This window comes from Dicentrarchus labrax, unplaced genomic scaffold (assembly GCF_905237075.1).
Source record: "Dicentrarchus labrax unplaced genomic scaffold, dlabrax2021, whole genome shotgun sequence".
NCBI classification, from domain to species: domain Eukaryota; kingdom Metazoa; phylum Chordata; class Actinopteri; family Moronidae; genus Dicentrarchus; species Dicentrarchus labrax.
In genome coordinates this window covers 24,517,499-24,539,962 of record NW_026136723.1, presented here as the reverse complement: position 1 = coordinate 24,539,962, position 22,464 = coordinate 24,517,499, and the positions used below count along the sequence as shown (strand labels likewise).

Here is a 22,464-nt window from a genome sequence, read left to right as displayed (position 1 = left end):
TACTTTTAGTCAGCGGTTGAAGGTGCAGTACTGCTCCAGGCCGGCGGGCGGGCGGGGGGGGGCGCTGCTCGTTTCTTCGACAGGTTTTAACCTGATGCGACGGTTAAAAAAAACCTCCTCTGAAGTTTCCTCTGGCATTCAAAAAAAAAAGAGACCGACAAAAGAGCGAAGAGAGAGTCAAATCTCGAAGGTAAATCCGCCTCAAAAACAACAACAAATCAACTATTTAACAGCCGCAGCGTGTTGTGCTGTTATCTAAGGATGTTATTTTAATATCACAAGCTTTGTTCTTCACGCTCCGACAGCGTTTTATCGCGTAAAACCTCGGAGTCACATGTAATCTTAGCTTAGCTCAGCTAGCAGTGTTAGCAAGGCGGCGCCGGGTGATAGAAAGGCCCGGTTCGGACGGTTCGGACGGTTCCGACGGTTCCGACAATGAAAAACCTGTTGATTTAAAAGTTGATAAGTGTACGTGAACGTCGCTGCTCGGTTGCTGTGAAGTCGTTAAAATGTCACCTTTTATGTAACGTTAGGTACAACAGCAGGTTCATCAGGTCAAAGGTGGATCGATAGTTTGTTCTCCACCTCTAAACGCGCAGTTTAAGTGAAATAAACCTTGTATGTAATGGATAAATAATAATAATAATAAGTTATTCATTGAGCTTGGAGATGCACCACAGTTTATCTTTCCTTTTGGTTGTGGTTTGTTGTGTTTAGTTGTTGTTGAAAGGCCTTTAATGAAACTTTATTGTGCTTCCAGAGGTTGAATTATGTACTCAGAGGTGTTTCTAGTATTACATCAGTTTAATACAATTCAACAGTGATAGAAGATATAAGTAGTTTTCAGACAAAAGAAGAGATTTAAAGACTGAATGTAAAGTTTTAGGGAATTGACGGATGATGAATCAAAATGTTCCTTTTACTTTCTGACATTTTATAGACCAAACATTTAACAGATAATAAAACTAAACAGCAACACAAAGTACAGCCTCCGAAATGACCGTGAAGTTGAATCAACACCATATAACCTCGGTTAGGATAGGATATATATAGCAGGGATGCTGTATTAGACATATCAAATAATGGGACTAGACATAATTTAGGTTTTCTATTTGTGGTATTAATATTGCAGTTACGTTGTATAATCTGATGAACTATAAACTCTTAATTGTTTAATGAACCGTGCGTGTCTGTTGAACCAAAACAATCTGAACTACTGAGCCAGAAGTATGTGGACAATTGAATAGTACATTACGTGATTGTTGAACTTATGGTCCCAAAACCATTCGCTAATGGCACTAATCTGCTGCTAGAACAGCCTCCACTCCCACCAGCCTGGCTGATGGGATTTATTCCCATTCAGCCACAAGAGCATTAGTGAGGGTCAACGCTGGTGTTTGGTGATCAGGCCCGGCTCGCTGTCTGTGTTCCAGTTTGTGTCAAAGGTGTTGGATGGGGCCGAGGTTCAGAGTTCTTCACCAAACTGTAGTTGTTGATGGTCTTCCAAACTTGGAAAAACATTTATTTATGGAACTGAATTTGCACGATTTTCCTTAATTGTGAACTAAGGAGCCTATTCTTAATCATTAAAGTCTCCCTCTGGACAAAAGTAGAGTGGGTAGCTGTGTCTGTATAATTGAGGGTTGAGGATTTGAGAGAAATGAGATTTAGGATGTTGTATCACTTTAACAAAGTGCTTATAATTATATTAAAATAGTCATCATCATGTGTCAGGTTAAACCAGCTTATCACCTCCTAAATGTACCTGCTGCAGTTTATTTCTCACCCTGCATTTACACGTAACGTTTTCTATATCACGGTGTGAGCTGCGGCCATAAAAGTTGCACATGTGGATAATGAATAATCTGTGGTCTCTCTTTTTGTTTATTCCTGCAGTTCAAAGTTGAGGGCCATGGCTCGTGGGCAGCAGAAGATTCAGTCCCAGCAAAAGAACGCCAAGAAGGCAGCAGAGAAGAAGAAAGGTCAAGCCGCTGACCAGAAGACCGCAGCAAAGGCCGCACTGGTCCACACCTGCCCTGTCTGCCGGGTAAGTACAGCACTTTGCTGCTAGATGTTCCCTACAGCTGAATACTGAGCAGATTTAGTTGTAGATTGGGTTTTTTTTTTCACAGTCGAATCTGTTTGAGATCAAGTTTACTTCTCTCTAGAAGACGTGCTGCATTCTCCGAGTGACAGCTATTTTTTTTAGTGCGTGTGATGCAATGCAAAACAATCCAATTCATGTCATGTATGTATGTTGAGACATGAAAGACATTTTGTTAAGCAGTTTCAGATCTACTAGGGCTGTGTGATATGTCGATATATTCTGTGTGAGAAATATATATTAAATATATATGCATATTTTTCTCTATGGTTTATTTGGTTGTGTCACACAAATCATGAGAAAGATATTCACTCTAATGTGGTTGATAAGGCAGGGATCCGATGCAAAACAAGTATTTACTACTTTGCGCACCTTGCTTTCTCTCTCCACCATACACACACACACACACACACACACACACACCGGCTTGCCCCGCCTCGCAAATCCTCACATTTGCGTGTGTTAAATCAAAATAGTTGCGATTAATTTTCTGTCAATCAATAAATAGACTCACCATTTCAGGTCTAATTGGTTACCAAAAAGATAAAATAATTTGAAACCATCATTCTCTCTCTTCTTCCAGACGCAGATGCCTGACCCCAAGACCTTCAAGCAGCATTTTGAGAGCAAACACCCCAAGTCTCCCATGCCTCCTGAGCTGGCGGACGTTCAAGCATGAAGAACTGCTGACTGAACTGGACCTGAACCTGGGTAAGACCAACTGTAGTGCTCCCTGTAGTTACGTTTTTCTCTTTGACAGCTGTTGACAGTTTTTATGAAACCTCCCATAGTTTGTAAATTCTGCGTCCTTGTAGATTTGGCGAGGTGCAACCAAAAAAATAATATCAAAAACAGCTTTTAAATTTCACCAAAACCTTCTACTCATTGTACAATGAACAAACTTAAACGTTTTTAAAAAGAAAATGGGTTTTGATAACTCAGTTGGTCACTGTTCACAACTTTAACCACAATACTAAAACAAACAATAAAAACTGTCGCTTACAGATGCACAATGACCACGGACTTAACATTGAATCACGGCGCCTGAAGGATGTTGATGACGAACACTGGGACCCGTCAGTATTCACGGACAACGGGTTGGGATGGATGGATGGATGGATGGATGGATGGATGGATGGATGGATGGAAGGAGGGAGGGGGTTGGATGTGTGTATGTAAGTGAAAACAATAACGACGGGGCAGTAGTACACCAGCACCCCATTTTTATATTTATTATGTAAAACTACCTTGCTATTCCAGATGGGGGAGGGGACCAGCAAGATTGCCTGCTAACACTGAATAAAATGATCTTGTGACTAATAACTGGGAGATGTGATGATGTCTGGGAAGTAAAAAAAAAAAAAAAAAAACAAAAACAAAACAAATATTTGAGAATGTATGGCTAGCTATCAGCTGGTTGTACTGTTAAACACTGTCGTCCAGAGCAATAGATGGCACATTTAAGGCCCCTGCTATAGATTGCATCACTCATCCACAATGGATACGGCACTTTTGGGTTAAAACTTTGTAACTCCAGTTATTTTATATTCACTTGAGCAAAGGTATTCACATAATGTCACCACGGTTAACAGTGCATAGAATATATAAAAATGAGTTTTCATGACCATTGGCTTCTTAAAATGACTAAAAACCCCATTGTGTCATTTCAGAATTTATGGTTGTTGATGGTAAAATGCAGGATATTAGTCTTCAACTATATTGTTTTGGAGATTCATGGTTTATGTCCAACGAGAGGGACAGACTCTCCTGCTATGCGTCCTCTGTGCTGCTGCTCCACAGGTGTCCAACCTCAGTAACACCTCACAACAGTACCTCACGTTACGCCACACAGCAATTCTCATGTTCATGTATGTTCTTCTGTTTTCTCCCCCCCCAAATCCTTCTGCTTCTGCTCATGTTAATGTTGTCCTCTTCGGGCACGTTTTCCAACATAATCTTGGCAATAAAATCATCTTTGTTCCACTTCAGTTAAACCAGATTTTGTTTTGAAAATCAGAAGCAAATGTTTTTTTTTTTTTGCTAAACCCCCCTCTAACATAACAACCTCATTTATGCTTTCAGTTGTTGTCACTTTGGTTGTTAATTGATTGAAAGAAATTGTAAGTAGCCCCACGGACTGAGAGTTAAAGAAAATGGTTCAGTAACTGCCAAAATGATTTAATCCCTGTGTTTTGGTTCATATTTTCACTAGCAGGTAAAAACTTCACAAATTTGCTTTCACTGTAATTTCTTTTCTTTCTTTTTTTTTTTACCCTTTTCAATAAATTGAACAATGTATTTAATGTGACCCGTCTGTGCAGCTGATTCTGTGACAAGATGAAAGATGTGACTGCAGTTTAATTACATAACAGTGTACGAGGCGGCTGTGGTGTTGGGTTGTAGTATGTGTGCGAATCCTAGTGGTGCAGCAGATTATAGTTGATCTGTATGGACCACCCTGCACGTGTGATTAATCACTTATCAAAATTGTCAGTCAATAAATCAAATAATTGCCATTTTAATCAACATGTTTTCAAAGCTTGAAGCAGTAAATTCAAACTGCGCTCAGGAGCTTTTCCACACCGGCGCTCTTATTTGCAGAGACCAGAATTAAGTTGAAGAGTAATCGCAATGCCACTTTTTGTTTTTACTGTTACTATTCTTTTCAGTCCTGTGTATATTATGACCATAAGAGAGAGAGAGAGAGAATGTGAATATTTTTTTATTAATTCAATACATTTGGACATTTTCTCTTCATATAGACTTTGTGTTCAACAATAGAAATGCTGTCATTTAATTTCTTTCTCGTGAAAATACAAAACAGGCATCACTAATGGCATTTTCTGCCATCCAATATCATTTGCCATTTAAACCTGACAGTGAAGACTAAATCAGAATTATCTGTTTTGTTAAGAAAGGCATAAAAAGATACCAGCTTCCCCAGTTTGGGTAGAAGTTGAAGTATTGAAATAACATTTGTACTCCTGAAAAGTTGGCAAATAAGTACTGTACTTCTGGAAAAGCAAAGGAAAAAAAAAATTTCACCTCTATGATGCTGCTGGATGTTTTATGAAGGTACATTTCAGGCTGAAGGTATACTCATGTATACGAGCCAGTATTTCTCACATTTGCAGAATAACCTTAAGCTACTGAGGACCAGCTGACAGTTTGGACACAAAAAAATGCCTAAAGAGAGCTGATTTGGAATCAGTACATTTTCACCTGTAATATTGATGAAGACAATTAAGTCACGGATTCTAAATCAGCACTCAGATACAGAAGCACAGACCTGTTAAATAGCTCCTTTGTCATCCTGCCTGTTTGCCAACATTAAAGGTTTCTGCAGAGTTCATGTCTGGGGCGGGAAAAAAAAAATCTGTGTACATTGTCTTGGACTGGTCCGGGCTAATAAAACCTTTTTGACTCTCATAGACACCCACAGGTCTTAACCACCATGTTACGGTGTTTCTTGAGGATGACGTTGTTGTTGTCGTCATAGAAGAGGACGGAGATGGGGCTGAGCTTGGTGGGGGCACAACACGCCTTAGGAACCTCGTCAGGCTTGAGGAGGTGAACCTGCCACGGCAGAGTGAAATACAGTTCAGATATACAATACAATATTGTATACACTATACAATACAGTATTTAGATAAAGCCCTTGTCCTACACCAAGCAGTGGTAGAAGAAGTAGTCATTCTGAAGAAAACTGCACCCTGTGGCAAATATTTATAACAAACTGATGTAGGATTTTATAGTTGCAGCCGATTGAGGTGGCATTAGTTTTTACTACTGTATACAGTTAGCTACAGTTGTTTCCAATCTAGGTGTCTGGCCCCTCTAAAGGCTTTTTACTAAATTTAAACAGTAATTTAAATAAAAATTATATATTTTTTTATATATTTAAAAATCTTATATGTTGTATGTAAAATCTTAATCTGATAAGTAACTACTGCTGCTAGATAAATTAAAAAGTACAATATTTCCCTCTAAAATGTGGTGGAGATGTAGCATGAAATGAAAACACTGATACTTATTATATAAACTTGCACATTTCAAGTTGTTCAACAGTTGTTCAGCTTCAGATCTGAAGAGGATGCTGTGAGAGAGAAAGAGCGAGAGAGATCGCTGTACTGACCACTTGCTGGATGAGGGCGTGGTTGGTGGCGTTCATGCAGGAGCCCAGAGGATAAAAACACTCTCCATCACAGTAGTAAGCTGAATATCCAGTGGGGGCCAAAACCCAGTCCTGAGCAGAACCACAGGAACACAGTTGATCAGCAACAGCCATTCTTATATAATCACTACCATGTACTATGACATAAAATAAGGATGGAACAATATTGTTACTACCAATAGGACGTGCCTGTATTTAGAAAAGTGTGAACAGTAACATCCTTCACTTTTACTTAAAATACTTTCTAAAATAAGAGTTGGTTAAACATAGAGGTTTTAAATTGATAGCACAACATACACATATACCTTTTTAAAAACAGATCTACAGGACAGTTTTAATACTCATTGTGAGACTCATTGTGACGAGCTTTGGATTGAATTCTATCATTGTTTTGGTCCCACCTTTAAGAACAACTTATCAATCAGAGCCCAGATTTCCCAAAAGCATCTAAGGTAAGTGTTTAACCCATGTGTATCCATCACATGAAAGAACAATTTTAGCCCCAGTGAATAAATCCACTAAATATACATGTAGAAAAAAACAGGCCATGTTTTTCTTCTCTAAAAAAGAAGTCAATAGTCAAGTAGAATAACAAAAATAACTAAATTGATCTGAAGCCTCAGTAATGACAAGTGGACTGTAAAATAAATCAAGAATCCAAGAAGTTAAATTGTGAGCTGACCTTCCATCCCAGGTCACTGAAGCTGACGTAGAGTTCATGTTTTTTACAGGGAGCACCTCCATTGTTGGCAGGACTCCGATCTGAACAAGAAAAGAACATTTAGAGCGATCAAAGTCAGTGAATAATTTATATAATAATAATTTACTTTGATAGAGTGAAAGGTTTCCAGATGGAACATAAGCAATTTGAAACAAAGGGATCAAAGTGGAATTAATAAATCCTTTAACTTTCAGACTAGAATTCCTATACTTTAAGGTTTTATATTTACAAACCAGAATTTTATTTAACTTTTATTTAACAATTAATTATTAATATCCACATACTAATCTGTGTTATTTTTTTATAGATTTTATCAGAAGGAATTTGGCTTCTGAATTTTGAAAGTGTCCCAATTGTACCAGAGAAAATAAATCCCCAAAAGACACAGCAATTGGTGAGAAACACTGTAGCATCATATTCAGAGCTGAAACCCCACAAAGTGTGAGCGGCTGGAACCTAACTATGGATGCTGGGGACTGGGAGGTCGTATTTGGGTTTCTTCTTGCGGGGATGCGACTTGACGGCTCGTGGTGGCCGACACGGGACCTGACTCTCCCTAAAGAACGTCACCATGAAGGGCTGTTTGGAGCGAGGACCCCTGCGTCCCACCAACCCGATCCAGCCTGCAGACAGGGAGCGATCTGCGGGAGGATACAGACATTTGAGTAGTTACAGTACCGGCAACTGTTTTTCTACTTATAAGCCAAGTGAAATTACCCAGCAAATCACGTTAAGTATAGAAGAATATGATGGTCCTGTGGTGCACCCACCCTCTTCTGTCTCCACGTAGAGACGTATGCCCAGGTTGCTGCGGGGGTGGAGGAGCCAGTGATTGGAGGCCGTGGTGACGTCGAAGGCCAACCACCCCTCTTGTCCTGCAGGCACTGACTGCATGTCCAGCAGCACCAGCTCTGGCTCTCTGAGGGAAAACACAGCAAATAAAGGAAATTAATCAAACAGCTAAAAGTCCAACTTAAGAGAAATAAACGTAAAAATGTTTCACTTTTACTCCTACTCAGAAACTTTTGAATAAAAGCAGTTTATTACATTTTTTTAAATACAAAAACACACTCAATAAAATACATAATACTTGAATTTACAAGTGATCTAGCCCAGAAACAAAGGAGATGTTTTTAAGTGATGATTTACATGATTGGAATTACACCCCTTCAAAATTAAACGTTTATTACAAAATACTTGAATTTACAAGTAGATTCTAGCTGGCCCCAGAAACAAAGGTACACACGTGAGATGTTTTTAAGTGATTGATTTGACATTTGATTGGATATTACACCCCTTCAAAATTAAAGCTGGTTTTATTTACAACGATGTCGTTGGGGATTCATTGTTTTGCTTGATCATATTTTATTAGGATAAATATTCACAAACATTGCTTCAACCCTGTTAGCCTGTTTAAAGGATGGTGTTCTTCATTACGAGGCAACACTATCTGTGTATCAGTGTAGCTGTTGTACTTTACACATTTTGTGCTTTTATTTTTTAATTTTTACACATACAGGTCAGTTTACTCTTCATGGGGTGTGCTACTCAGCCTGTAAAAATACCTGAATACTGTTCCCCAAAGTTATGGAAGTGCAATAAATAATTGGAGTACTTCTTAAAAACATAAAAATACTGAAGAAGCTTTAAACTGGATCTCCCCAATGTTGCAACCTACAACACTAGGAAAGGTTCAATCTTCCACTTGGTCTTTTCTTTCTTTCTCTTACATTTTTTGTGAATCAGACAATCATAGTTCCTGTCAGATCAACGGTACTAAGATTTGTTTGCAAGTCAGCCAGCTGTCATCAGAAAGAGATTAGAATAAAGTTTAACAGCATTGCACAAGTGTGAGTGATGAAAATGGAAAATGTTATCTTGGTGCCGTTGTCAAAAGCCTCAACTCAAATTATTTAGCACCTAATTATTAAAAATGTGACAGGAATAACATAAAAAGGATCAGATAAAACATCTAATGGCTTATATTAAGCAAAACTAAATAATAATAACAGGCTATTAATATAGCATTTAACAGATAAAGCAATTAAAAACAAAGAAAGGAAATAAAATAAGAAGTAAATCTGAGTGAACCTGTGTCTGTTCTCTCGCTGGATCTCGTAGACGGAAATGTGCAGGGTTCGGTTGGCCCTCTGGCCCATCGTCAGGGTCTTATAGATACGAAACTCTGCTGCCGTCACCGTCTCACCCTGAGGGAGGGGCGTCAGATCGAAGCGAAACTCCTTCCAGTAGGGACGAGGCTGCAGGAGGTCACGCTCCTGCTCCACTGCACAGACGGGAAAGAAAGACATGCAGTGCTTCAGGTGTTCAGAACTGACAGAGAGCAAATATGGTGACTGTCTATAACTCTTAATCCTTTCAATTTAAAGGGATTTAAATTGTAAAAATCTGTGCCAGTAAGTGGTGGAAGGTGGATTTACTTAAGTACAAATGTGATCCACTTACTTTACTTGAGTATTTCCATTTCATGCTACTTTGTACTTCTATTCGACTACATTTATCTAACAGCTGTACCTTTCAGATTAAGATTTTACATAAAACATAAGCTTTAATGATTAGGTAATTATTCAAATTTTGTTGATTTGTTGTTTTTCTGTGTCTTATATGATATTGAATCTTTGGGATTTGGACAAAGACATTTCTCTGACATTTTATAGACAATCAATTGAGAAAATAATTAGATGAGTTGATAATGAAAACAATTGTTAGTTGATCCCTACTTTGAAATAAGTACAGGAATGACAGCCAAAAAGTTTTCAGTATTAGAATAAAAAGTTGATTGTCTGTTAAATCGACCCCTACGAATAAAACATAAAAAGCAGGATAAATTCAAAACAAGTAAATACAAGTTAAAAAGGTTAGCTGTGCAGTTCCGTTGGAGAGTCTGATGTGTCAGAGAGGCGTGAGAGGAATCAGGAGGGAAAAGTGTTAGTTTAAAGCAGATGTAAGAGGAGAAAATGTGTTGATGCAACTGTGAAAATGGAGCAAAGTGACGAGGAGCAGCAGTGTGAAGGTGTGGAGGAGTTGAGATCACTGGAGATGAGTCAGTGAAAGAGACACAAAGGGAGAGTGGAAGAAATATTCACTACCAAAGTAAAACTAGTAAAAAGTAAAAAAAAGTCCTGCATTAAACATTTACTGAAGTAAAAGTAAGAATCACTAAAGTAAATTGATTATTTATTTATTTATTGTAGCTGTTCACAGCAAAGCTAATTTTAATGTCACATACTGTTGTGTAGTTTAATCTACTTGTTCCCAACCTGGGGGTTCTGGTCCCCTCTAGGGGTCGCCAGAGCTTCACGTGGGTACGCAAGGCCTTCTTGATTTAGGGGTGTAAAATATACAGTAGGTCTATATCTCCACATTTCTATTTTCTGTGAAGAAAACTAAATTAAAATTTCATTTTTAATTTATTATTTAAGATCTCACACCTGAACACAAAATGCATTCACAGTCTTCACTCTCTGCTAAACACTTTTATTCTACATTACACCAAAGAGCTAATAGAATATTGGCCAAGTCTCAGTGAGAAGAAAACACTAAATTTGCGATTGCGAAAGTCTATTAAGTGAAAAAAATACATTATACAGACAGATAATTGTATAAAGTTGGTGTAAAATTTAAGGGAAACATGTCTGATCAATATTCACAGGAAATAATCTGCTCAAAATTCATCCAAATCACTTGTTTTACACAAACTTCCTGCAGTTATTGTGTTCACTGTGGGTTCATTGTACAGTTTATCAGTTGTTCTGTACCGTTATTATTAATGGAGTATAATATGACATAATGTGTGCTCCCTTCAGCAAAAAGGTTGGGAATCACTGTTTTAATCTAAAACAATACATCATATTTTAGAAGAAGTATGTTTCAACCTCTCAGCACAGTTTTAGATACAAACTGGGAATGTTTGTACTTTCTCATAGAAGATGAAACATGACTTTATGTCCTGAAACCTGCACAGTGGAAAATAAATAAACACAATTTTCCTACCAAGTACCAGTACTGTGCGGCAGTTTATTTACCCAGAGAAGATTTATGAGGCGTGTACGCACATTTTTGCCAAAACCCAGCATCAGACTCACACTCCACTGAACAGAATGAAGGTGAAAGTGCCTTGCTTAAGGGCACCTAGTGGAGAACGTGTGATGCTCCGCTTGACCCTGCCAAACTTTTGATCATACCCAACAGAAGCAATGAGTGGAAAAACATGTCCCCATGTGGACATCCTGTTTAAGAACAAAAGTAAACGGAGAGGCGAACACACACCGTCCTTCACCAAATCCTTACATGAAACCGAAACACCAGGTCTGTGTGTGTGTGTGTGTGTGTGTGTGTGTGTGTGTGTGTGTGTGTGTGTGTCCTTGTGGAACCCCACAGGGACACGAAACAGCTCGGTCACTGAGGTTTGGCACACACACACTGAATGAATGGTAAATAGAGATACTAAGGACAGGACACCCCTGATGGGTTGGGCGTGCTCATATCAGCACGCACACACACACACACACACACACACACACACACACACACACACAGAGCAGTAATTAGAGACACTTAGTGCCCTGAACCACAGCAGCTGCTCAGCACACACACCACTAATTGCAGCTCTTCCTGGTATTTTTAGAGTCTCTCCTTCCACAGCAGTATTTTCATCTCGCTTCGGACCGTTTGCTTTTTTTTTTTTCTTCAATGTGTGTCGGTGGGGCCTTTAATTCTAACCAGCTGTGTCTTCCCATTACATATGCGTAGGAACACACACCCATGCCTGTTTGATTCAACTTACATGACACACACTGATTAGATTAGCCATAGGAATAGAAAACTAAATATACCATACCATATCTGCAGTGGATCAGGTGACAAATGCAGAAGCTTTATGGAAGAAAGCCGTTGAGAACAAGCGAGGAAAAAACGACTGTTGCGTGCAAATACACAATTAGCCTGTAGTTATTACTTCCTGAAACTCTTCTTTCATGTCCTCCAGATCTGCGTGATGTGTTCAGCTACGCTTCTATGTAAGGTTTGATGAGGTTAAAAGGGTTTCACCATTTGAAGGGAAACACTGGCGTGCGTTGTGGGTCACTATTAAAAGGCATGAGTCATTTTTGAGCCACCTTTGTTTACAAAATCGTGGTGGTTTGGAGGATGAAATGCTGTGTTTTTGCAGTGTTGACTGATAAATTTAAGGGTGTATTTTCTTCTCCAAAACAGAGCTGAATTTCAAAAAGGAAACCTTTCATTTCATACGAGTTCATTAGAGACCCCGAGCAGAGAGAGCAGATGATGTTTCCCACGGTAAACTGGGTGCAGATCACCGTCCCATTCCTGAGGAGCCCGAGGAAGGAAGCCATTCAGAAGAGGATGTTTAATTTTCATGCTTTGACAGATAGGCATCAGTCAGACTGCTGTGTGGTTTGGACAGGAGCACAAACACTCACACAGGATCTGGGTGGCAATGATTAACATTAGTTTTTTTTTTTCTAGCTTTAAGGAAGCAATCAACAATTGTTTTCATTATCAATTAATCTGCTGTTTATTGTCTTGATTAACCAATCAATCATTTCGCCATCAGAAGTTCCCAGAGACTTCAAATAGCTTGGTTTTGTCCAACAAACTGTCGAAAATACAAAGATATTAAGTTTACTTTGAAAGAAAATCTTCACATTAGAAGTTAAGTTTTAACATTTTTTGCTTGAAAAATAATTTACACAATTGAGCGTCAGAATTTGGGGGAATCATTATCTGTTAATGGATTTATAGATCAGTCAGCTAATCGTTAGCAATTATATCCAGTTACTTATAGAATCCACAGAATTTGGACAATTTAATCAGTTTACACAATTCATTTATCCCTTTTAATAAACACTATTATGAGATGTTTAAATGTTTGAGGCCACACTTACGTTTTTTCCTCAGAGGATAAAAGATCTAAACTGCTCTGATTAGGTTTACTGATACTTTAATAATCAACCCCTGTCCCGTATCAATCATCGAACCAGAGATCTTCTCGGTGGTGGAACGATGTAGCGATGCTCGGCCCAGTTTGGCTGTAGCGACAGTGGAGCTGGAGGCTGGTGGATTTAGGAATGCTGGGTTGAAATGGAAACCTACCAATATAGTTCAGCCCTACTGACATTGGTTTTAATCCTCTCTGTGGGGTTGAATGTTTGTGGAAATTTGCACAGCAGAGAAACTAAAACGGTAGCAGCGACATGTCACTGTCAGTGTCATCAAGTTCAAACGCAGTTTAATTTCATCCTGTCTGAGTTTACATTTTGTAGCCGGACTGCAAAGTCAAAAACTGCTCTGTCATCCGAAACTGATGATAGAAAATGTTCTGTTTAAGGAATAGTTTGAAATAAATGGACTATCTTACTTGCCAATAGTTAAACACTAAAATTGATACCACTCTCACGTTTGTCCGTTAAATATAAAGCTAAAACCTGCGGCCGGTTTGCTTAATTTAGCATAGAGACTGGAAACGGGGAAACAACTAACCTGGCTCTTCAAAATGAAACTAAATCTGTTTATTAGCTCACTAATTGTACTGTACTGAACGAGAAACGTCATTTACGTGGAGTTATGTGTTGGACTGTGTCTTGAGGAAGCTACTGCAACCGGCCAAGAAGTAGTTGGGCGAATAACTCGCCAATAAAACTACAACGTTTTATGTTTACGCATTAAATAAACGAGATATAACATTTGAATTAGTGAGCTTTAGAGGTGTATGCATATTTTGTTACCTTTGGCCAGGCTAGTTTTCCTCTGTTTCAAGTCTTTATGCTAAGCTAAGCTAGTCGCCTGCTGGCTCCAGCTTCATATCAAACAGATACGAGATTGGTATCTATCTTTTTATCTAGCTCTTGACAAGAAAGCAAGAAAAGTGTATTTCCGAAAATGTCTTTTAAGCCTTTTAAAATGGTATTGTGTGATATGTCGTGCTTTTATTTTGTTATTTTGTCTTTGTTGCCTCTTTTTTCCACACTGTGCAACCAGATCAATGCTGTGTTGACTTGTTTCAGTAGGTGGAGCTCTTTCTTCGCAGTCGTAGTTGATTTCGCTGCTCGTTGAGTATGTAAGAATATACTCAACTCATTATTCGATTTAATTCACGATATGTTTTTCTCACTATCACAAAATTAGAATTAGATTGATTAGAAGATTGAAATTATGACTAAAAAAACATTTTCTCATATTTTCTTTATCAAATTAGAGAATCTTATAATATATATAAACTGTACAAAACAATGCATATTTCCCTTTGTGAAGTGATTTTGCGATATATCTTTACATTCCTACTGCTTCCCCCCACACCTACCCAATGGCAGGTGTCCTCACGGTTTACTCACCCAGGTTGACGAAGCTCATCACCGTGTCGGCCTCGCTGACCACCGTGCCCAGCGGTGGTGTGTGCGTGCTGAGGGTCGGCGGGGCTGCGTGGTTGACCTGAGCCAACCTCTCTGCCGCCCCAAACTTCCCCATGCCAGGTCCGTTTACTATAATTTCATTCCCTTCGTCCTCCCCGTCAGCCGACATGGCGTGGTACAGGTCCAGCATGAAGAGTGGTGCAGAGGAGGGCGGCCGTAGTGGCGGGTGGGGTCTGGGTCTCCCTGGCAGACCCAAGATGGACAGGATCTCCTTCTGCATCTCCTTCTTCTCGCGGCCGCTGAGCCGCCTGAAGCTGGAGTGGACCACAGCCTCGGCCTGCTGGCTCCACAGAGAGAGAAAGAGCAGGAGCAGCAGCGGCAGGAGGAGCAGGGTCCTGGGGTGGAGGAGAGGCCGGTGGGGTCTGGAGGTGGATCTGGTCTGGTGCTGGTAGACGCCACTGCTGCTTTTGCTCATATGCTGCTGTTTCATCTTGCTGCAGACACAAGAGAAACTGTGGTAGACGTCTGAGTCCATGGCTGTCTCTTGCGCTTCGTCTCTGCTGGGAAATCAAGATTTTTATCCTCACTAATAATCAGCCGCAAAGATTTCTTCACTTTATCTTCCCTCCAGTGTTTCCAGACTGACAACCACAGTGTTTTCTACTCACTTCAGTTTGTCCACTGACTGTTTGTCCTCCTGTTTCAGAGTCACCGCAGACAAATGCAGTGCTGATGTATGCCTGATGTGTTTAGAGGAGAGCTGGCTCTGGATGGGACGTGTTTACCGCCTTAAACTGCCTGTTTATCTCTCCCTCCCCCTTTGCCTTCCTCTCTCCCTCTTCTACCTTCTCTAATCTTGAAGAAGGAAAAAAAAAAAACCCTCCTCACCCTCTGATCCACTTTTACCTCACCTCTTAGTCGTGCAGCAGAAGAAACAGAGATAATGAGAGTGAGGGCATAATTACAAGCTTACAATGTGTTTTGAATATAGACAAACAATGCCTCTGTGGAAGATTGGTCTACGCTTTGAACTTGTAAACTTGGAGGATGGGAAGCAATTTCAGTGATGAGCAGGTGCCTCAGAGATTGGAGTGAAATTTGAGAGCCGTGTCATCAGATTTGCTCCCAATCCCCGTTGACCTCACGAGGAAATGAAGCTCACACCTGCAGTGAGTCAACGTTCAACCAGATACCTCATGAGGATCGTCTGCTGTGGAGCAATCACTGCTGGAAACTTTTATCCAGTCATCCTTGAGTACTTATTCATCCATTGACGACCGCTCCCCACCCACACGTCTCTGGGGTTCCAGATGTCTTTCTTAATCCAATTTATAAAAATTATAACCCCAGGAAATTGCTTCCTGATTGTAATCCTTGGGAGAGGTTTCTTCCACAGTCTTAAAATCTGTGGCAGCTCTTTGCACACGCTCCCAGTGTCTGTTGGGAGTGTGTGAGTATCTAAAAGCAGAGCTGTGCAGCAGAGAGAGTGTATCCTGTGTATGAAGCTCAGAGAGTGTAACAGTTGTTCAGAACCAGGAGGGAGTTTCCCTCCCTGCCTCCGCCTCTCGACCTCTTTCAAGTCTTTAAACTTCTCTCCGCTGCTTACATCTCATCATCACCCCTCCCAGTGGTCTCTTTGGGAGACCTCATCTCTCTCCCCTTCTTACCTCCACCCATCTATCTTTTCATCTTCTCATGACTGCTTCCTTTCATAGCTACTCAACGTTGAGTCTCAGGCGGCTTGGCGGGAAGGACGTCAATGGCCTGATGCCCTGCTTAATAGCAACTCTACACACAGCTAGTGTAAGGGGTTTTAAAGCCAAGTGGATGTAATTTCTCTACAAACGTTGCTGTGTATTGAGTGTAAAGACTGAAAAGAGGCAGTAACAAGTTATCAGACCAGTCAAAATGATAACTGAATACATCAATAAACAATACTGTTAGATAAACCTACTACGTGGAGTTTTTAAACTCAAACAGTCTCCATTTAATGTACATATGACCTACATTAACCTCCTGTCAGTTAGTAAAAATGGTCTTTACCTTTAGATTTACCACCGATTAGTGGATAAAACCCTTTTTTTTTTTTGGCTCTTAGTACACACAGAGAGGACTGTATGACTAGCTAGCTTATCTGAAACCATGGCAACTAACTACCTTTTTTCAGGTAGCTATTAACATAATGTTAATCATATACTTTACTAATACTGCTATGGAAGCTGAGAACGGCTGTGCTTGCAGTTATCTTTTTAATGCCGTTATCTCAAGATCGCAAGTTTATTTATCTTCAGAAAACAGAAGGCTGATTTAAGAGATAACAAGACGCCATTGTGAGAAAACAACTGTTGTTTTGTCAAGATCACGGGATAATTGTGAGAACGTAAAGAGTGTCAGCTTTCAAGATCACTATCATGACTGTCGGGAGGATTTATAACTGAACTTGTTGCTAGAATGTAAATCTGAGAGTTCATTTCCTGGCTCTGTGATGCAGTGCTGACACAATATTTTAAGAGATTAAGATTTATTAAATATGAATGCACTTTTTCCTCCTGGCTGCTGGCTCATCAAAATGAATGTTAAACTGGCACCTTGCATGTAATTTCTTAATGCATTGTCTATTATATTGAATGCTACATCTCTAATATTCCATCCACATATGCTAGTATGGCACTCCTGATCTCTGATAAACACAATTAACTCTAATGATCTCGAGATAACATTAAAAAATAATTGCAAGCAGGGACATTCTCGGCTTCCATATACTTATATACTAATATGAACATAATAATGTCTGTGAACTTCGAATTAGCATTCACTTGCTAATGTTTAGTTTCATTGTTGGTTTTTGATTTGTCTGATTACTTTTTACTACCTTTTGTCAGTTTCAGGGTTTTATAACCGTAGTCACATTTATCATTTTATTTTTTTTTTTTATCTTTGTTGATGTTAAAGCTCTAAACTCTCTAACATCACTGTCATAGCTGTGGTTTCTGGAACAGAACGCAGTACACACAATTTTAACTCCAAAGTTAAAACGGCCGTTGAGCAAACATTGAACAAAAATCTTTAACACTTCTTCTCTGAAGTGGCAGGTTTTGCGTTACACCGTGCAACACCGTTTCCCATTGGGCCATTCATTAGTTTACAGAGCTCTGCCTGCAGCGAGCCTAATGCAAACACACTGGGTGCATGTGTGTGTTTAAACCAAAAGGATTTGGAGGGAAGAAATGACTCAAATATAGTAGTGAGGTTCAGCCCTGTGCCAGCCTGTGTTTGTGTACTCTTTTCTTCAAAGCGGCCTGGTACTTGTGGTCACTTTGAAAGGCATGAATAACACTGACCAAACCAAACTGACCGCGGTTCATTTTGTCCTGGCCGAAAGGGCGAGTCCCAAATGCCAGGAATTAACGCTCTACCCATTTTGTTTTTCTTTCCTCTGCACATCTGCAACTTTAGGAGGTTTTGTCTGCAGAGATAATGGTGAGAGACGATGAAGAGGAGGAGGCGAAAGAACAGAGAGAGGGAGTGAGTTGAGGAGTGACAAAAAAGAGAAGAAGGAGGGGGTGAAGGGGAGCCGAGTGCCCATAAAACCATATAAACCCAACAGAAATGAAAAATGACATTCCTGAGAGACAGAAGTGGTGGAACAGAGCGAGGACTGTCATCAGAGAGAGGTCTGGGATGACAGATGGACTGCAGGCAGGACGGGCGTAGATGGATTGAGAGTGGACAGAAAATGAGAGGAGTGAGTGTGTGTGTGTGTGTGTGTACACACAGCTGCAGAGGGTGGACTCAGACCTCATCATCTCCGGTGGAACCACCAAATAAACAGGACAAAGTTATTTTCAAGTTCTCTCTCTCTGTCTCACACAGAGACACAAACGGGGACTGTGATTAAGGACTTAAAATGACAAACACTGAGAGACAGAGCGCAGGGAAAATAGACATTAGGAATTATTGAAATTACTTCTCCACCGTCACCACCACCTCCCCTGTGTTTACCTCCCGTCTGTGCACAGAAGATCCAATCGGGCGTATCCTTATCTCTTACAGGATAATTACCTAGAAATGTCCGGTCAGTGCCTCGGAGTCTGTGGTCTGCTGGCTGCCGTGAGTGAATGTAGACATGCAAGTGTACACACAAGAGAAAAGAAACATCTATTTAGCTCAGTTCAATCTATACAAAAATTATAAACGTATGCACATGTTCACATGAGCCCTAGGATTTTGTGTTTTAGACGAAACGCTGAACATAAGAGCAAAACTAATTCAAGTCATAAAAAACTGATATCACTCCAAGACACAAAGCATGTCTTTCTAAACATAAAAATATATTTAAGAACATCATGATGTAGAAAGCAACTGATTTACAGCTATATACATAATACAAATCAGCAATGTGTGCGCTGGGGCATTTACACCCATAAACATGATGAAAAGATTCTATCAATGAAGAAATCCTGTAGACATAAATGACAAAACACTGACAAATAAATGACAAAAACAGTACATTATGTGTCTATTAAGCCACATTCTCTTACATTTTACTTCGGGCTATTGAGAATTATTTTCTCAATTAATCATTTAGTTAATATCATGTATGAAAATTGGGATAAAGCTGACAAGCTGCTTTAAAAAACCCAACATGTTAACATTTAAGAGGCTGGAATCAATGAATCTTTTGAGTTAAAAAAATACTTAAATGATTAATTGATTCTCAAAATGTTTGCCCATTCATTTTCTATGAATTATTGTGCTCATCATTTCAGTTCTGACATTTCCCATGTTTACACACAGCGCACTTACTTTCACACACAAACAGAAACATTCTGATTTTTTGTGCACAAGAAACCCAACGAATCAAAGGCAAGAGACAGTTTTACTGCAAGCATATTTTTAATACAAAAACAGAACAAAAAATTGTTTATAATTTTAGTTTTTTGTTTTTACTTTTACACAATTGACTCCTAGTAACACCCCTCCCTCCCTCCATGTTCTCATCATCACACTGAGAGTAGCACAGCATCAAAAGGTGGCGGACTCATCTCCTGCGCCCGAGTCCAGACTCCCTCAGAGAGACAATAAATAAATAAAAATCACCTTAAGATGTATTCTTTCTTACTGTACTTTCATTAGTTTTTCATAAACTTCATCTCTTACACTGAGATAACACAGAGACAATTCGGCCCCATCAATGACAGGACATTTGAAAAAAGAGCCTAGAAGGAGAGACGCTGGAGAGGGACATGAGGGAGGAAACCCGCTCTCATTGGTCCACTCTGCTCAGGTCTCCTGTCATTCATATTTGTAGTTCTCTCTACACATGAAGGGCAAACCCCTTTGGTCATGGTCTGGGAATTGTAGTCATTAGCAAAAGAGAAAAATGAACAAACAAGGCTGCCACTAGAATCAGCGACCTAGTGAATAATGTAATGTTACAATGAAGTAGAAACACACTTTACACACAAATAATGTCAAATAGCAGAGCGGACATTTCCTTGGTACAAAAATCACAATTTCTTTAACCATAATACTAAATCACTCTCCGCGAATGGTGATATGACATGGAACTGAAAAATAAATAGACTTTTCTTTCAAGCTAGTTAACAAAAGTACAACTGGATTATAAATTAACCAGAAAACAACGAGAAGAAAAACATAATGACATTCGCAAATCAAAATTTTTGCATACAGTGACTCAAGTCAATGACCTCTTATTTCCTGTAACAAAGACACACATGATACACACCACCTTGTGTGTGAGAGAGAGAGTGTGTGTGTGTGTGTGTGTGTGTGTGTGCTGCTGGGTTGCTAAGGGCAACACAGTGTAGACATTAAGGTGGAACTGCAGAGGAAGAGACAATTAGTGCATGCTGGTTGTCGAACTCCGCAAACACGGTCATTAACATCGGGTTAGGTTACACATGTCGTATATTGTCAGTAATGTGCTGTTAGTTGTGTGTGTCACCATAAAAATAGTCCTTTCTATTGCCAGTTTGTGATTTCTGTGTGTTGGATTGTTACGCCGGCATGTGACAAAACCACACCGCCCTTTGCTGAAATGCACACACAAGGCTGATCTTAACGTTCCAGCGGTCGGGAGGAGTCTGCTCTGCGGTGTTTGAGTGTGTGAGTGTTTGCCCTCAGCCACCGTCACCACCACCGATCCTCTGAGTCCGAGGTTAGCCGGTGTATGTATGTATGTGTGTGTGTGTGTGTGTGTGTGTGTCGGACAGCGTTTCCCGCCTCCCGAGCTCTCCACACGTGGTGTCTGCTTCTGCAGATCTGCTGAGGTGACTGTTTTTCTCGCCAACCAGTCGGAAGCGACATGGCAGTCGTTGCATATTTTCTTTTTAAACTCATCGTTGAGGCATCGGGCCCACAAGCCAAAATAATAACCCACAATTCTTTCTTTTTTTCCTGAATGTCATTTGAGATTTTTTTTTGTTTTCGTAGCCGTGGTGGTGGTGGCGTGTCCCACTCCCTACCCCGCCTCTGTGTTAAAATGTGTGTATTTGTGTGTCAGTGTGGTATAAAGCAGTTTAAAGACTTTCTCTGTTGCTCTGTCTGATCGGGACAGAAGAGGGTAACACAAAGTAAGGCAGCATCATGTCAAGTCCGTGTTTGGTTCCACTCTGGTGGAGAACTTTTGAAAGACAAAGCAGGAGACTGGAAGGCAAAATGGGGTCGCTTCTTAAAGGGGAAAAGTCGGTTTCGACCCCACAGACTCTGGCCTGGGACTGCCAGACCAGAACTCTGCTCCTCTTGTGCATGTTTTCAATCCGTTTATGAGACCGGGGAAAGAGTGAGAGGGAGATTCACTCATCCTATCCATCTCCTTCTTTCCCCTGGAAAATGTCAGTCATAGTGCACATATTCTGCACAAGCCCTATGTATAGACTTCCGACTGAAGAGCTGGTGCACCCAAAATGGCCGACGATAGCAGTCCACCCTCTGTGGCTGGTGTTATTTCCTCGCAGACCCTGGGGTCTTTGGGCTGGGAGCCTTTTTGGAGATGGTGGGAATCTTAGAGGGTTTGGCTCCGCCGGGTCGTCGTGGGGTGTCCGAGGCATCAGAGCAGACGGAGCGGGCGTCCTGTAGCTCTGATGCATCCGAGGCATCACTGCCGCGGCGACTGCTGGCTCTGCTGCCCGCCCGGCTGCCAGCTCGGCTGGTCGGACCGCTGGCTGTGGATGCCCCTCGCTTTGGATCTAGCAGGAACATAGGAGGGTGGAAAGAGGAGAGAGACAAGTTTAAAAGTGCAAAATATGTGTTTCTACTGAATCACATATAGGTTTAAAGTTATTGTAACATATCCTTTTGCCGTGCTAGCTGTTCATTTTCTAACAGATAGTCCAATAACTATTTTTTGATTTTTATGTAGCTCCATCAAAATCTGTCTTTGTTTTGTTTCATAGGTTATAGCGGTGTAGCTCAAGCTTTTTACATCGTGTACTTCCTCAGAAAATATTATGCTCTTCAAGTATCACCATTATGACCAATGATCAAAGTAGTATAGAACGAAACTGGAGCAAGAATCAGAGCTAATTTGGTGGAAAAGGGGGTGGACACTTATCTTCCAAATAGTTCCCGTTTGGAGACATGGTTGCAGTATTTCTCATGTATGCAGACACTACTATAAACTACAAAACTTTCAATTTACATTTCAGTGATCTCATAGTATACGTATTTTCATTCAAAATTCTGAATATTTTTGATAGTATTTTATGTTTTTAAATAAATTCAGTTAAAAAAAAAAGTATTTTGGTAGATTCCTACGACTACCACTAGAGGGAGCTCCATAGCTTGAGAACCAGTAGGATAGCGAATACGGTCTGCAGTACAGATGTGTCTCACCACTTCGCGAAGGTTTGCTGGTGTGTGTCGTTCCTCCGTTCTCTCCCGTCAGCGAGCCTCGGCTCGAGTGGAACGTCGGCCTCTTTAGTTTGGACCCCGACGTCGCCCCCTGCAGGAGCAAACAGGAAACATCCGCTGAACAACTGAACTGTGGAGGTGAGCTCATGTTACTGATGTGCATCACATTAGACACACACTGGTATTTTAAACACTACATTAT

The 22,464-nt window shown here is 40.3% G+C and overlaps 3 protein-coding genes and 1 long non-coding RNA gene across 33 annotated transcripts in view; 2 read left to right on the top strand and 2 right to left on the bottom strand.

Annotated features, from left to right (window-relative positions):
• Positions 1 to 89: 89 nt before the first annotated feature.
• Positions 90 to 4,412, top strand: zgc:91910 (Zinc finger protein 706-like). The gene is made up of 4 exons (XM_051391577.1): positions 90 to 190; positions 1,897 to 2,047; positions 2,688 to 2,815; positions 3,110 to 4,412. Exons 2-3 carry the CDS (start codon positions 1,913 to 1,915, stop codon positions 2,781 to 2,783), a joined length of 231 nt encoding a protein of 76 aa, XP_051247537.1. The 5' UTR covers positions 90 to 190; positions 1,897 to 1,912; the 3' UTR covers positions 2,784 to 2,815; positions 3,110 to 4,412.
• A 398-nt stretch (positions 4,413 to 4,810) lies between these two features.
• bmp8a (bone morphogenetic protein 8a) lies at positions 4,811 to 15,923 on the bottom strand. Its single transcript, XM_051391520.1, has 7 exons — positions 14,370 to 15,923; positions 9,091 to 9,283; positions 7,770 to 7,918; positions 7,461 to 7,640; positions 6,961 to 7,040; positions 6,240 to 6,350; positions 4,811 to 5,680 (listed from the first exon to the last, which is right to left on the bottom strand). Exons 1-7 carry the CDS (start codon positions 14,920 to 14,922, stop codon positions 5,531 to 5,533), a joined length of 1,416 nt encoding a protein of 471 aa, XP_051247480.1. The 5' UTR covers positions 14,923 to 15,923; the 3' UTR covers positions 4,811 to 5,530.
• LOC127358462 (uncharacterized) lies at positions 6,999 to 7,543 on the top strand. The gene is made up of 2 exons (XR_007882434.1): positions 6,999 to 7,073; positions 7,307 to 7,543. It is a non-coding gene; the product is annotated as an uncharacterized LOC127358462 (long non-coding RNA).
• Positions 15,924 to 19,264: 3,341 nt separating the features above from the next.
• macf1a (microtubule actin crosslinking factor 1a) overlaps positions 19,265 to 22,464 on the bottom strand; it is a 224,325-nt gene continuing 221,125 nt past the window's right edge. For all 30 annotated transcript variants that reach the window (XM_051391458.1, XM_051391467.1, XM_051391460.1 and 27 more), the window contains 2 exons: positions 22,245 to 22,353; positions 19,265 to 21,598 (listed from right to left, as the gene is read on the bottom strand). In XM_051391458.1, the coding sequence (XP_051247418.1) occupies positions 21,354 to 21,598; positions 22,245 to 22,353 (354 nt within the window). In that variant the 3' untranslated portion in view covers positions 19,265 to 21,353. The remainder of the gene's footprint in view (positions 21,599 to 22,244; positions 22,354 to 22,464) is intronic.